Here is a 17,368-nt window from a genome sequence, read left to right as displayed (position 1 = left end):
ATAAAATAAATGGGGGGTTGGAATTGGAGGGACTTAAATTTTTATTATTAAAGTTCATCATTGTTTAGGTTGGCATCACAATAAAGGTAAACGATATTAAAATATCATCAGTTGTTTATATCTGGTTTTGCAAATGCAATGATGCTGGAAATCTTTAAAGCTCTCTTTAATCAATACCGAACACAAGCAATAAAACTAAAGCCTGGGGCTTAAGAGAGGTGAAGATCTATTTACTGGTTGTATGAGGCAAAGCTTGCAGAGCATATGACGTACCACAACACTAAAAGCCCCACAGCCATCTGATCACCTTCACTGGCTGAAATCAAGATACTTCTGAGAAATTCTCTCCTGACAATGAGTCCGAGAAGAGAGTGCCCTGGTTTCTGGTTGGGAGATTGTTTTGCGTGGGTTATCCACCAGTTGTCCATGTATTAAGTTTACCAACTTGGCCTCTCGCTGACCTGGCTGGATGAGCTGGTTTCAAAAGAAGATTGATCTGAGCATGATCTCTGACAGGCCTGAGAGCGTCATTGGGCCCTGGAGAGTAACTCAGAAGCAAGGCTAAATCAACACCGACTGCTTGCTTCTCATAACCCACTGTCTCAGGCCCCAGTCCACCTTCTCCACTGGACCCAACTGACCTTGAGTGCCAGAGCCACCACAACTGCCCTCTGCAAGAATGCAAGCTACAGGGATAGTACAGATTCATCAGGATGAAAAAACAAAGTCACTGCTAAATCTGAACGTCTTTTGGCCTTCATTGTAATGTTATTTAATAACATAGATAGACTAAACACTTATCACTAAAAATAGTGCAAAAATCATGTTTGATCCCTCAACTAACATTAAACCTTTACAGAAAAGCACTAAGGTGATACCAGAGTCAGACGATACGGTCATGATATTCATATACAATTGTATCTTTGTTACTGAACCAAAAATATGGTATTGCGATAATACATAGAAAATAATACAACATTGACCCTAAATTTAATGTAAAAACATGGTGCATTAATTAAGTTATACTAAGTTGTCATGGTTAATTTGATTTTATTATGAATAATACCAACCAGATCAAAATATCTCGGTTTTCATTGCCCGTACTTTCACAGAAACACAATGGAAAACACAGTTACAGTCAAAACCACTAAAATGCTGACATCCCAGATAACTTCTTAGAAAGAATGACCGAAACATTCTGAAAATTATACTATGTTTTCTTATTTTTGCTTTTGGTAATCATCTTCAATTTCATAAAAAAACAACAATTTTAAAGCCAAATATTTAGCAACCACAATATGAATGCACATGGATGTTTGTGAAATCTCACACAATCTTAATGATTTTCCAATACTCCTTTACAGTATGTTGGATATCTATTGGTTATCGTGCATGCTAAATAAATTATCATCCAACAGGCTCCGATTACGAGATTTTGTGGTCTCAGCACGGATAAAGAAACATCTTGTAACCAAGCAGGAAAAGCCATGTGCTCCTAAATGCCAGAAAAAGGAGAACACAGTCTGGTTTTCACACAGCTGCAGTAATCTAAACAGATGCATGTGCTTTAAAAAGCCAGACCTATTCCAGGAGGCCATCTCTGTTAGATTCTGGAAACAGAAGGGGAAATCTCTCCAATGTGACTGTGAGGGACACAAGCCAAATATGAAAGGTCAGATACTCATTTAAGGACAACAGTCTTGAGTTCAACAGGTTTACTTGTCTGAACTTTTGTCTTGGACTAAATATTTAAGAAACATTTTCTGATATCTGTCCTCTATTTTTAATCTATTTTTCTCTCCAGGTCATCTGAGCAACAGCCGATATGTCTATAGCAAAAATGCATCCAAATCAAAAATAAATGCAACATCTGATCCTCATGTTTTCATTATGTTCTTTAGTGCCAGAGGAGACCTACTGCATTGCTGAATCTGACGTGAGTTTGCTGGCATGGCATAGAGGAATAACTTTAATTGTTTGTTTGCTAAATCCATGCAGAGATTAAAAGTAGATGGCACTTTTAACTGCTATGGTGTCTAAAAATGGGTTTGGGGTGGTCTAAAATGCCCTTCACATTAGAAGATTTGAATCCAGGCCATAAGAATAAACAGAGGTGGGTTGTTTAGTACATGTGATGCTAATTTAACATGGTTAAATACTCAAAAGTACATAGAAAACCAGCTACAACCATCAAATAAACAAAGACACTGAATGATTTTAACAATGGGATTTAATAAAGAATAAAAAGACACAAGAAATCAACATACATTAAAATTTATTTTACAAAAGGGTTATTTACAGCTAATAAGGTAAATGGTGAAGCTGTTGCTCATGCATATTTAATGTGCATTTAACAAAAGCCCTTAACAATCAGCAGGTGAACTAGTCTTGGTAGCACTGGACACTTTTTAGATGGACTGTGTCTGTAATACACTGCTTCAGTTCAGTCATACTTCCTATTCAATGTATGGCTAACCAAATATATTAAGTTATAAATATCTTTAAAAAAGTACATGTATGAACAATGCATTTACATAGTACTTGCTATGCAGATGCATCACAAAGCTGAATTTAAAATAAATAAAAAAAACTAAAAAGTCAATGACAATGACAATGACATCAAGGGGGTGAAAAGTGCAGGGGAAGGCATTGTGCTGGACAGAACTTGAGTTCCCAGCCGACCGACAGGCAGTTTTAGGCCATGCAGCTGATTTCTATCTAGGCACTTCATTGTGTGATAAGGGAGAGAAGCCAATTTGATTGGCTGGATCCTAACTGATCCCAGTGTTCCTCAAGTTTCTCACACTGTGGTCATGAGTTTTAACGAGCCTGATCGGAAACGTAAGATCTTCTTCTTCAAGTTATGGGAAGCCTTGATTTTGACAAATGCCTTAGCCTGTGCTGATGTCATTCCGTGGGATCCTGTACCAGCCTGTTTGAATTGGGGCCAGTTGACCCCTGCACTCCCCTCAGAGTCACTGCTAGTGCTGCTCTCAGCTACATAGTCTGCCTCGCTAGCGCTCGACTCGCTGTCCCCAAAACAGTTGGTGGTATAGTTACTGCGCTCATCCTCGCTTGTGTCCAGAATGGTGGAATGGAAGAGGGATGCGCACTCTGCCGAATATTCAGAATCACTGCCCACATAGGCGTAGGGGCTGGTATAGTGTGCGTTAGACGGCAAGTACATGGCTGACATGTGGCCCAGCATCTCACGTTTTTGCCTGCGGTGAGCCCTCTTGAAAGCCTCCTCATATGGGATCTCATGGAGACCCCTTGGCCGCCGGTGGTAGTCGTTGCGCTTGTACTTGGGTTTGGCCAACACTGCCTCATGATGCCGGTGATGTCCGTGGTGTCTCTGGGCAGAAGATCGACCCCCAGAGGAACTGTTGTGCTTCTCCAGGATTCGTCCTTCAGGGATGGAGGCAGGAATTCTCTTGGCTTTTGTGGAGGCCTTCTTGGAGGATCTGTGCAAGTGGTGGACGTCGTCCACTTGTCGAGACCGCCGAGATCCTGTTCGATTCTTGTCACGAACAGTCTCGGAAACATGCTCAGAAACTTGAGGTCTACTTTTGGCACTGGTGGAATTTTTCACTTTGACAGTCTTGTTCTTGGTGCCACCCTTGCGGAGATTTACATTATGTTTCTGAGCAGGGATGTACTGGCCACTGACCAGCTGACCTCCCTCATCTTGACTTTGCGAAGAAGAACCAAGGCTGAGCAACTCTGGAGCCAGCTGTTCCCCATCTTTACCACAACTTGCTGGAGCCTGAGCCTTAGCACTCCTCTTAAGAGAGCTTGCTTTCATTGCCTGTCCAGATTTATCATCCTCCACAGTGTAATAAGAATGCTTGTTGAGTTTGGGAGAGGAAACTGCATTTGGGCTGCCTAAATCCTGGCAGTCCTTCGATGCAACACTTAATGGCTGGCCTTTAATGGCTCCAGAAATGTTCTTCTTCAAGACGCAACTAGTGTTATTATCAGTGGTGGGTGTGTAACTATTCTGTGGCTGATTTGGAGAAAAGTATGCTCTATTTTGTAGGGTTCCTCCCTTGGACTCAGCAGACCATTGTCTTTGGGGTGAAGCTGTGCTTGGATCAGTGCTAGTTGCTGATGCATTTTGTAAACACATCTGCCAGTTAGGCTTGAGGTCAGAGGTCCATTGCTGGGCCTGGACAGAAGCAGGGGCCCGTGAACAAAGACTAGCCTGCCTTAAAATGCTCTTGGAGGGGTCAGTGTTGATGCTTGTTCTGGGTTTGTTGGTCCTCAAGGGTTGCGCCCTCCTCTGAAGTAGCCCAAAGATATAACTATCCAGTTTTTTGTTTGGGGGTGTTTGAGAGGCATGCCAAGATGAATTCTGGTTGCCCACAACCTGCTCAGGTTTCTGTTCATCACTCGATGCTTCACCAGGCTTGGAGATGTTACAATCGTCCTTTAGGTAACTAGTCATGGATTGAAAGAAGATGGGGCTCTGGACAGCCACTGCATGAAGAGGGCTGGGGTACCGGTAAACATCATTACCATTTTTGGCAATGAGGTCACAGTGGAACTTGGACAGGCCATCGCAGGAGCCATCTGGGGAAGGGGAGTAGGATGCAGAAAGAGACTGGCGGACTGTTCCAGAACTCGAGTCTTCGCAATGGCAATCAAACTCGGCACAACTGCCCAGCTCATCTGTAAATCCCAGAGGACACAACAGTTAAAACTACAAGAAAAGACAACATCAGATTACTAAAACAGCTAATTTTGCGATGTCATGGCCTGTGAGAGCAGATTATTTCTAATACCTAGAGTTTCTAGTGCTTAGCTGGGTGGGTGGTTAATTAGTTTCCATGTGCTAATGAGCCTTTTGTTGCTAGCTTATAGGTGTGGCTGGAAGAGCCATCAATAGAGCTGTGAAACTGTTTCAATCTCTATCTGGGACCAAACTTCTCTCGTTTCACCTCTATTTGCACGGTCAGGCTTAAGTGATTACAGAACGCTTTCTGCTAAGAGTAATGCAAAACAAAACCTGATGTCATTTGGAGAAACTAGAAACACACAAACAAAGCGGCCTTTCTTTGTCACACCAGCTTTTAAGCCAGAGGAAGAAATCACCATTAAGTAAATAGTACTGCATTTGGTTAACAAATCTAAAGAAGGGAACAGCATTTTAAGACCTGTTGGAATGACCCAGAAACCTCAAACTGTCACAAGAAGACTCTCACCTGCAGGCTTAAGCCTTCCCTCGGAGGCACAGAGCGAGCTGTCGAGGGGAGTGCACAGGCAGGTGGTGGAACGACAACTGGATAAACACTCGCTGAAGACAGAGTTGGAGGAATTGGAGAGGGATCCTGAAGCACCGTCACTTAGGTCATAAAAGCCTGGGGTAGAGAAGGCGAGACATTAACACATTAATTTGACATCTTCAGGAATGAGGTGACAATGCAAAGATTGTGCCTTTCCAATCTTAACTGAGCTCTTTTCTGGATCCTACTTCCAATTACAATTTGAATAATGTAGCTACCAGGAAGGTATCCATTTGCAAGAGGAAAAAGAGCTAGGAACCAGATCTCCATACATCACAATTGATATTAGCATTAAAATGGTGAAGTTAGGAAAAAACCCATTACAACTACTACACACAACACCAAAATAGCTTTTCACATTAAAACAAAAGTATGCCTTTGGGCTGTGAAGAAAATAATTCCAACTCAAAGACTGAAGAACTCCATCTTCACATTAGAAGCCCACTTTAACAATCGAGACTTTCAGAGACATGTGTAATCAATCTCCACTTTATATAACCTTCCTCCAACAAAAGTGCAGTCAGTCCCAGCACTAAAATGACCTCTCGTATTTGGAATGTAAACCAATGTAGCTACAGCAGGCCTCTAGCACAGGCTGCAGATTGTTCGTATTACCAAATTAGTGCTTAAGCAAAACAGCTAAGCAGTTTCCAACAGACTTTAGGGCTTGCAGGTACACAAGCTACTACAGGCCCATAGCACATAAAGAAGTCTTGTGCAAAGTGATATAATTTGAACAGGACGTCTGATTACCTCCCTCGGGTGGTTGTTGAAGATTAACAATCATTAAAAATGTTTTTTGGTACTTGTGAATCTGTTTTATTGGAAATCCTTTCCGCCTATGCTAGCTGCTTAGATTGTTTTGATGATCAAACACGCAGTGCTTCACAGCAGATACTAACCTGAACTTGGCCGGCTGTCCGTTTCCACATGTTCATGCGAAGTCTCCGTGTCCAACCGCAGGTCACTGATCTGTCTGTCTAATTCCTGCAGCTGGTTGATCAAACCTGCATCTCTCCTCCGGAGGCAGTTCTATAAAGAAACAATACAATTTGGAAAGATGTTAATACAAGGTTTCATGCATGTCTAGTAGTTTAGCAGCTTTAACTGCTAAGATTGTTTGCCTTTTCATTTAGAAGATTTGCCCTGCAGCCCTAACAACAATCTGGAAACAATTGCATTTCTCAATGCCGGGGGCCTCAAGACACTGATCAGACAGATGTAATGAACTAAATTAGAGTCACACCTCGTATGGGAATAACCATTCGACTTTGACAAACCGCTTGAGAGCAATTGGATGCATCTGACAACACCCGTATCATGTGCTGCATTCCAAATTAAGCGTGGTGAAACGCCAGACTGAGCAAAATGCAGCGCCTTCAAAGCAGACGGACATTACTTCAAATGACCTATAATCAGAGGCATGTTATCTGCTGCAAATTTTAACTGCTGTTTGCTGACAAGGGAAGTAATGCAGTGCAGATTCCAGGCTATATGGAGCAGTGGAATGGCGTTTCCTCTGCTGCAGACCGAGGCTGTAAAAAAGCCTGGTCCTGACAGGCGGGCTGCGTGTGATTTATGGGCCCTGAGCGCTCAGCATGCTAGGCTGTGCAGACCATTTTTACACAGAGTGCCATTTGCAGAGCACACCGACGGTTATTTTGAAACGGCATCAAATTAACCCCAGACCACTGTTGATGGCCTGGGCCTGGGTTTGGGATGACATTGTCTAAATTTCTGGTTTATACTCAATTCATTTAGTTAAACTTAGTCAAAGACCACAGCGGATTGGTTGTTTGTTATTGGAATGTCTTAAGGACATTAGGCTTTATATGATCACCAAATTAGCATTAACTTTAATGTAGTTCTGGGTGTGAGGCCTGCAAACAAACTTCCCTCAAGATAAACAAGTGGGGAAGGCCCAAGCCACTTGTGTACATGTCTGAGGCTTTAGCAAAGCCAGGAAACAAATCCAAACCGTGTAATTCCTGTCTGTATACAATACATTAACCACAACCCGTAGGGTTACAATAATGGAAATGTTTGCAAATACCTCAAGTGGAACCAGGTGTCTTTGGCCCAACTGTTAAATTTAATCTTGGTCATCCTCTAAAGCAGCAGGGGGCTTGAGCTGTGCTTGTAAAAAGTTCATTTCCATTGAAACCCATCAGCTAATCTCATTCAGGCCGGTCGGACCCCCTCGTAGACTTGCATTAGAAACTCAGGGATGTTCTACAGCTTCCAGGAAGTTTGATATAAATGGGTCTCTTTCTGCTTTAATGTCATTCTAATGAGTATAGGGTCTGAGCTATAATCACCACATGACTGTAAAGGCAAAACTAATTTTTATTGCATTCTAAAATTAAAATAGATTTTAGGTTTTAATTTAGTTTGATACAACTAAATGTGAAATTAGGCCCATAAAAGTTCTCAATGCCATACTGAAGTCACAACATAAAATGTTTTATTTTTTTTAATTGCCTTCAAAGTCATACAAATTCTTACATTTTTATTCTCAGCTTAGTTATGTGACCTCCCTTTCAAAAATGTACAGTGGTGGGTACCCTGGTTATACTATGCCTCTTTCATAAATACTATAGAACTGTGGGATTATCATCATTTAGAAAATGGACATATACTCTGGTAGTACCGTGGTATTTTTGTAAGTACCTTGGAATACCATGCAAATACAATGGTACATGACATTTTGTATTGCATATACAAAAGTACATAGTATTACCATCACTGTAGTATGGTACAGCCAAAGTATTTTTGTAAGAGATATTTCATTACAATTACAAATTTTTTTTAAAGAAATGCATTTTTTCTTCAAAAATATATGCATGAAAAAAGTTGCCCTACATATAATCACAAATAATCCGTTTCCGTTACTCACCAATTGTTTTCTAAGTAATAAAATATTCTCCTCCAGAAGTTTTTCTTCAGTGTTCAGATAGCTGTCCTCCACGGTAAGGCAGGGTTTGTCCTCTCCCGCGCGCTCCTGACAGTTCAACACACCCCTGACCAGCAGCTCCTGCCTCTGTCTCAGATACTCCAGCTCGGTCAGACCCGCGACAGTCGCGTCCAGGCGCTCTCGGGTTCGAACCCGCTCCACTTCACCGCGCGCCTCGCATTCCTTCCGATCCCGCATGATGAGCGCGCAATAATCCCTGGACAGCAGCATCTCTGGCAGTTCATTCATTTAAATATCCAGCGATAACAACGCTAAGGAGATTCTTCTCATGAACAAAGTGCATCTGAAAAACACTTATGACATGGTCAGATAATTTCCATGTATTAAAAGTAATCATCTAAAACAAAAACATAACCCCAAAATTCAGAGAAAAAGAAAAAAATGAAAATAACTTTTTGTTCTATATAAATGGCATTTAAACGCCTGTTGTCCTTGCTGACGCTCAGTATAAAAAGTCCAAATCCACAGACAGAGAGAGCGTTGATGTGTGCAGTCCGGATGATACTGGGATCTGAATGTGTCCTGCAGTGAAGAGCTCAATCACACTCACACACACACTCAGAGGAAACCCTGCTGCTGAGGATGCGACGGGGTCCTAACGCCCACCGAGTTCACCCCTTCATCTTCTGTGGTAGCGTCCTTTTCATGCAAGATGTCAATACATTACATTCCGTAAAACAACATTAAGACCTGCATTAGATGGCCTGTAACTACTACTCGCAATTACATGCAAAATCATATAAAGTTTTGTTACTTTAGTATTTTATTTAATCATGATACTAAATAAAAACGCACGCAACCCGGTTTGTAGCACTGACAGGCACATTAAAATTAATATGCAAATACAAGCTTAAAAACACGAAATATTACAAGATTTGCAAGTAAACTATTTTATTTTTGTATATAAATATGTTTTATTTATATATCAGTTTATCAAAAAGAACTATAGTAAGGTAATGGTATCAGGTGATTTATGATTACTTTATGATTACTAATTGATATATTTAACTTGATATTTACATTAAAGAATATCAAGGTGGTAATTTATATATATATATATATATATATATATATATATATATATATAAACTTCTTCAAAATAGTATTAATTTTGTTTGCATCATGTCTAAAAGTACAGGAAAATACAAGAATTTAACAACACAATGCATAAGTTGTGTATACAATAATACAATATTTAATAACAATACAGATAAAGACATGAATTTCAGATAATTAAGACCATGAATATATTTAAAGTGTATTAAAAGGCACTCAGGTGTATGACTGCCCTCTACTGTTGTTAAAACAAAAACACTTTTATGTGTACCTGTATGTGTACTGTATGTATATATTAAATTGCTATAAAAAATATATTTTTTTAATTGTATGCACGCACACACACACACACACACACACACACACACACACACACACACTCACACACAAACATACATACACACATAGGTAATAGACTCAAAGTTCACTAAGATGTAGGTGAATATACATGAACTCAAATGAAGAATGATCTACAGGTTTTCTAAAAGACGGATCTGTAAAACATATGTTTAAACATTATTTCTGGTAATAGACTCCACAGCTGCTTCTATAAGAGCTTGAAGTCACACTTCTCAACTAGCTCATTAGTCAGACGCGTGGAGAACTCAAAACAGACAGATTTGTTTTTTAAAATGCATCTGTGAAATGAATCAAGGATTTACATATCCAGAATGTAATTGTTCTGGCAGATTCAAAGCCAACTTAAAGTTTGGATTAAAAAAAAAGGTGTGGTTTTTAGACAGGTTTTGCCTCTAATTTAGACCTTTACCAATCAAAAAAACAAAATACCCACCATTTCTAGAATTGATGGATTCTAATATCTAAATTCCAATTAAAGAAAGGAAGAGACATTGTGTATATTTATCAGAACACATTAGTTGCGCTCACAGCTCTGACGGATAGACTCTTTCCACAGAAGGGGGTTTGCAGTTGCGTGTCTAATGAAAAACACTGCACCTCTCAAACCCCTGTCCATCAACATCAGCCAATGGCTCAGACAGTTTCGTTTGATTTGCAGCTAAGCAGGCGGTGAAGATGAGTCAAAGAGAGGAGGAGACCCTCAGTAGACGGCACAAAGCTTAATCTCTCTTTCTAAACACGACAGGGATCGAGGAAATGGGCTCCATGGCTGCTTCTATGAGGAACAGATGTTTGAAACACAGCTGGTGACCCTCTGAAACATTAGCCCTGGCCGAACGGTTACACAAGCACACAAAAATACACACAGCATCACGGATGTGGAAAGAAAGAGTGGCTTAAGGGCACAAACTCAATAATTTGACAGAGTCGAGATTGCGAGCCGCTACCTCAGGCTACGACTGCGGGACAGGAAGTGACCCGGGATATACATACACTGTAATTGGATCAAAGGCTGTAGTCTTTGTGCCACCAGAATCAAATCTCTCAGACAAACAGGATAAATCTTTCCATCCATTGCCAGCTTTCCACCTCCCCCCAAAGCTCACTGGTTCCAATATGATACAAAACCGCTGAAGTGAGAAGTGTGCATTTGTCTTCATTAAAATAAATCGAACTGTTTTTGTAGCCAACCCTTGATTATTTTATGTAAATCTTTTCCCATAAATCTGACCCAAAAAAAGCCAGACACTTTCCCTTAGACTAGCCTTATGCTAGTACAAAGTCACATTTGTGCTTTAACCTAATCCAATCACTCACAGTAATTACCTTATGAATTTTGTAAGGCCCATTAAACGAGAACAGGACCCCATTATGTAGGACTGGCAGGAACATGGGGAATAAATTAATACATCTAAATACATCAAAGCCTACAGCGTTACAGATGCCGAACTGTGGGGACAAACTGTGCAAATGCAGCGTGAGGATTTATGAGCATGATAGCATTCGTCACCCCTCACCTATATCTTATTTCATGCTGGACACAGAGAGCGCTTTTATACAACACATCAGTCATATAGATGTTCTTATGTAAAATTTACACCCAGAGATTGTGGGAACCGGCCAGACAGGGCTAGTTCTAGGTGTTTGTTTTAGTTTTCCTGGAGTGGTGGAAACAAAACTTGGAAAATGTTCCATTTAGAAGCCTGATGAAACTTCGCTGTCAAGTGGATGGTACATGCAAGTGTCAACATGAGTCTGTGATTGTAATTTATAAAGGAAGAGCTTGTCTGTTCACCACACACTGTGAGAAACCGCATGTGCTGAAACTCCACATGCACTCATCAATACCGTCGAGGGATGCTGGATCAAACTCAAGGCCAGATCTTTGTTCACTAAATCTATGAGCTTTCCTGACACTACAAAAGATAAAAAAAACACAGCATTTAAGGCTTCGTTTAAAAATTAATTCCATATCTCTTTATTCAGACAAAACAAGGCTCAAAAGAATATTCTGGGTTCAAAACAAATGTTTTTCATTTATACAAACTGAGGGACAAAGACAAAATTGTTGTCTGTGGCAATCGACAGCATGCCAGAGATGGTGTGGAATACCACAGGCAATAATTTTTTCAATTTGCATTACACTAGTTTCATGCAAATATTTATGTTTAAGCCTTGTGGTTACACATCTAAAAAGATTATTATTTTAAAGGCATAGATCATCCAAAAATGAAAATTCTGTCATTATTTCCTCACCTTGTTCTAGACCTATGAGATTCTTTATTCTGTTGAGCACAAAAGAACATATTTTGAAGAATATTGATAGTCAAATAGTTATTAGTAGCCTTTGTGACTGCTGTCAACTGTTTGATTACCAATATTCTTCAAAATATCTTATTTTGGGTTCAACAGAAGAAAGAAACCCACACAAGTTTCTAAATTATTAACAAGATAAAAAAATGTTTTACATGCCTTCTATCCTTTCACGGATAATTTATACTTTTTAGCAAGTTTTTTTTTTACTTTTTACGTTTTTTTTTGTCTTGTTTATTTACTGATTTTTATAAATGTTAGTAATATTGCAAAATGAACACTTACTGGACTAAATCAACTTTGATTTACTTGATTGCCCATTCATCATTTTCAAAAATATCATGTTAAAACTTGACTTATATGTGATACATTTCTCAATTTTCAATTATCATTGTATCTAATTGCATTATATGTTTTATATGACTCCCCCAACAAAAAACTACAGAGCTTTGATCATTAAACTAAGCAAATATAATCTCTATAATAAGAAAAATTTTGTGAGATAAGGAGGTACAACTGATATTGACATTCATTTCATGTAAGTAGTCTGTTATACTGTTATAACGATTATTATTGCTAATGTTTTTTTTTTTTTTTTTTACATTTCAGTATAATGTTTTTGGAAAGACTAAAATATAATTAATAATGTGAGTTATTCCCAAATAAATAAAAAAATGCACAGCAAACAAAGAGGCAAAAATACTCAGATGAATATTAATGCAAAATCAGTCCGGCTGCTACTGACGGGTGTCCCATGTGGATCCTGCCATAATTCAGACCAACATATAGTGCCTTTAGGCTATTATGAAGTTCAGCATGGTTGCCATGTTTGATATGTCTTACACATGCTGCTGGGATTGTACTGCTGTTCAGACAACACATATGGAATAAGAGAATCCTTTATATTAATAACAGAGATCTTACAACTTCAACAAAAACAACAAAAGCTACTATAATAACAACAGATTTGAAAAAGAAACAGTACCGTTGGGACATGTGGAGATGTGATCTTGACCTTCAGCCTATGAAAGAGTGAAGATCAGATTAAAATAAAGGCTGCACGGGACACTGATGTGTCGTGTCAAAAGTTTAATCAAATCATCTGTACAGAATGTCCTGGCAGAAACTTAACTAGACATCTGAGCTGAGCTGCCTGAGGTCAGGACATCGTCCAAGAGGTTGTACAGATTTGCTTACTCGTACAACTTCTTACCACACAAATTCTCACTTATGAAATCCCAGCTATGCCTTTGTACATTAAACTGGCTGTGATCCGGTCCAAAGGTCTTTAAAATCAAACAAAAGTGAACCAAGAATAGAACTATTTACCTGAAGGAGAATATGGAGGAGGTGATATTTCAGCTAAAGAGAACAGCGTCAGCTAAATGTGAGAAGTGAGGCTCTTTTATTCTGCTGAGAGTTCACTCAATAGCGGTCAGACTCCAGCATCTATTTACTGTCAGCCTGCGGATCATTACGACTATTAATGGTGGGGTAATGTGGACCTGCACAAAGCCAAATACCCCCTCTTGTCACACAGACCACTCTCAACAGCCCCTTTCACACCCATTTAGGCACTCGTTACACACATTATAGGGGAACATATGAGTACTTTTCCATAGCAAGTACACACTGGTCTGTATGACTGTGATGAAAGAGTTACATGCAGCAGAACAAGAGAAGTGGAGAATATAACGTTTTTTGAAAGAAATTAATACTTGTATTCAGCAATAATTACATTGATCAAAAGTGATGTAAGATGTAAATGCAATAAAATGTAAAAAAAAAAAAAAAAAAATTAAAGTATACTCGAAGTATACAGGCTTGCTGCAGTCATGTGGAGGGTTGAGTGTGTTCCACGGATGTTCTCCATTTGTGCTTCTATGATGCTGTTACAGTTCAGTTCTCTGTTCTGGTGCCATGTCTTAGACTCAAGATGTGACGCTTTCTTTGAAACATCTGAAAGAAACTCTTTATGAGATAAACAGCATTTCCACCAAAGCCTGAGAGCTCTTTGAGTACGGACGACAACAGACACGAAATGTCAAATATAAAACCAAACGATGCAGCCAACACTTTATGGCCCACTTCACAAAGGAAAACTTCATAGCTCATATCCTGCATCTTCGGATGCATCTGCTGTCTTCCAAATGTCAAACAACCCACGTAATTGGCCTGGTTTCCATATGTCTCATATGTCTTATTGACAGATCCAATTTTTTATTTGCTTTCACATATTCAGCATAATTAAAGTGTAGGGGCACAGATTTAAGAGCCAAAACTGAACTTTCAAAGGATTTTCAAATAAATTCATGTTCAGTAGGTGAAACGGATCTATAATCTGAAGGAAATTAGTTTGTGTAACGCAGTGGTCCTTTTCTCAACAGCGAAGATAATGCCGATTGACTTTGCTTTGCTTTTCTAATCCCTGCAGCACTTGCTTTAACCGGGAGGTTACGTGGATACGGTTGTCACGGCAACTTGTTATCAGCCACCAGTCCTCCTGCATCCCTTCTCCACCCCTCCATCATTCATCCTGGTGATTTGTGCATAATTAAAACACACTCACGGCGCCACACAGGCTTCACACATCCTCAATTTATAAAGGTGCTCTGGGTCCCTCTGGGTCTTTGAAATGGGTTTGACATGATGGGTGTTTTCAAATGAAAACGACTGCTGTGAAGGTCATCATCCGTAGAAAAAAACTACAATTTATTATGTGAAAAGAGCAAGATAAAGAAGTTCATGTATGTATTTGATATTGGTTATAATTTTGTAATGCACATTTACCTACTGTATTAATAACATGTAAAATGAAAAATTATTTTTGTCCTCTTTATCAATTTATGTGGAAAGCAGCAATACAATGGGCAAGATAATGAACAATCAGCCACTCGTTATTGCAAAAGAAACCCCTTTGGGACAATTCTCATCTTTGTTCAGTGGTCATGTTTGGGTTTATTTTTTGTGATAATGATTAACTATAAATAAATAAAATAAATATTAACCAATATATAAAAAAAACTGACAAGCCATTGCCATGACAAGAGGATAATTATTATTTTTACACACACACACACATACACACACACACACACACACACACACACACACACACACCCACACAGTGTTACTGGCCTCTTTATGATGAATTGCTGGTCGTATTCCTCCTTTGTTGATTTAGATAAAAGTATTGGCTAAATTAATAAATGTAAATATAGCGAAAACCAAACAGCTCTTTAGTTCAGCTAACTGGATTTAACACACGTATAGGCTTAAAATTCAGGTTACATGGTGCATTCATTCATGCTGTCACGGTCCATGTGGATTAATAAATCAACATTGCAGCTGTGGGCTTATCAGCATCTCACATTTTAATAACTCTAAAATATCATTCATATCACATGGCAGTTATCCACCACAGGATAATCAGGATTAATATATTCACAGTTCTCCTGATTGATCTAAGTGTCCATCACAGCCTGGCACCGAGACCATTAAACCACAAAACAAATATACCCATTTTTCCGTGTATAAATCAAATAATACGCAGAGCTGATGAAATCAAGCACATGGGAGTTGACTGTATAATCATACTATGAAAGTATAACCTTGACTATTTTAAGGCTCCTCGCTCTCTCCGTTTCGGTTACTTGAGAATGGCTCCTAATAAACACAAAGCCGTCCACACTTTCATCACGCTGTCAATTACCCCGAGATGTGTTTACTCAGGACGACGGTTCTCTCTCAGCATCGCATCGCTCACACCAGCAGAGGCGTAAATCACCATCTTCCTCGTCTTTGGCGGTATCCCTTAATCGCCTTAATTAAATGGCGACTGTGGCTCCAAAAATAACTTGGACTTTCCAGCGCTCTAAAGGCCAGATCAAACAAACATCTGCAGAGAGCCCGTGAGGGTCTGCGGTTAGAGGCGGGGACCGGCGACGGCCCTCAGAGACGGCAGCAGGCCCCTCACAAGCCTCACAGAATAAAAGATGGACTCTATTAGGGCCTGACGTTTTTAAGATCTGCTTCGTGTTAGGAAAACTGTGAGGCTTTCCTGCCTCCCTCCCGTGTCCCACTTCAATCCTGACTCTGGGTTTCTCTAAAGCCCATGGATTAGTGTCTGCTTTCCTCGGAGCTGCTTGGCCACTCTGATGTCTTTCTGCTGTCCATCAGGTGAAAAATATAAACCAGATAAACACCACTCTTCAATGCCAAACGAGAATTGTGGATACATACATGCATACAGTACATATTTCAAGAACATGTGGGATCCTGCATATCAGAAATCAACCGGTTTGGTTGTGCTAACCATCTATTAGACCATCTGATCCACCATTTGCATTTTCTTAGAAATAAATGTAAAAGTCGAGTTTATAATATCAGCTATTTCACCACTAGAAACATTGCTGGGAAAGTCTGGAGCCCAATGAGAAACAGATATGTGCCACCAAGACCACTTTATTAGCGCCAAGCAATTTCAGATTTCATTCGACTGAAATCACTCCAATGAGGACTGCATATTTTTTATGCTGTAAATATTTTACAGGGTTTTGGGGGCGAGGGGGTACCACAATCATCAAAACCCCAGCTGTCCGATTCTCAAGTTCTAAATCAAACTCTGTGTTATATGTTTCCTTTGTTTCGAGAGCTTTCAATAGTCAACTCATGAAAGTTTTAAGACTCTCCCCTCCAGTCCTGTCTTTTTAGACCATTAATCATTTCACAGAAAATAGCACATGGAGAGTGTATAGAAAGGGAGAAAGAGGTGGAAAACGAGAGAGAAACATTTCAAGAGTACCTAGAGACCACAAAGCATTCAACATTAATTCTATTTTGGACACTCAGACTAAGAAAGATGAAAAAGAGAGAGGAATAGAGCAGTTTTTGTGACTGAAGTCAGTCTTCACAGCATACCTCTATATCTGAGACCGGTCGATCTGATATTGATGGTGAGCATCTTTCTTTCTGAACACACATTTAATCGATATTCACCTCCAGTCTCTTTCCATCACTGGCTCCGTCTTCATGTGTTTATTTCGTCTGCCGCAGTATACACCTTAAATCTGTGGAACCGGAAAAACTAATTACGAGCAGGTTCCTGAGGACATGGCTTTCAGAAGCGGAAAATATCTGTATGATTGGACAAAGATCTGTTTATAGCGGTGACAAACAACAATTGCCTTTCTTGGAAACACATTTCAGTCTTTGGAAAACAGCACAGACAAATAAAACAACTGAACAACAGTTCTTTGTTCTTCTTTGACAATTTGAGAAACCACTTCATTTGCATTCATAGACTGGGGAATGCAACAATCCCAATTCATGATAATTAGCGTCCTGCATTTGCAGTTGGGACCCAGCGGGTGCATATGCA

General features: G+C 39.6%; 1 protein-coding gene across 1 annotated transcript; it reads right to left on the bottom strand.

Annotated features, from left to right (window-relative positions):
- Positions 1–2,212: 2,212 nt before the first annotated feature.
- dact1 (dishevelled-binding antagonist of beta-catenin 1) lies at positions 2,213–8,780 on the bottom strand. The gene is made up of 4 exons (XM_052581425.1): positions 8,182–8,780; positions 6,188–6,317; positions 5,205–5,360; positions 2,213–4,671 (listed from the first exon to the last, which is right to left on the bottom strand). Exons 1-4 carry the CDS (start codon positions 8,485–8,487, stop codon positions 2,801–2,803), a joined length of 2,463 nt encoding a protein of 820 aa, XP_052437385.1. The 5' UTR covers positions 8,488–8,780; the 3' UTR covers positions 2,213–2,800.
- Between the last annotated feature and the right edge of the window lie 8,588 nt (positions 8,781–17,368).

The sequence above is a fragment of the Carassius gibelio genome, chromosome B17 (genome assembly GCF_023724105.1).
Source record: "Carassius gibelio isolate Cgi1373 ecotype wild population from Czech Republic chromosome B17, carGib1.2-hapl.c, whole genome shotgun sequence".
In the NCBI taxonomy this organism is placed as follows: Eukaryota; Metazoa; Chordata; class Actinopteri; order Cypriniformes; family Cyprinidae; genus Carassius; species Carassius gibelio.
This window is presented reverse-complemented; position numbering and strand designations above follow the sequence as displayed.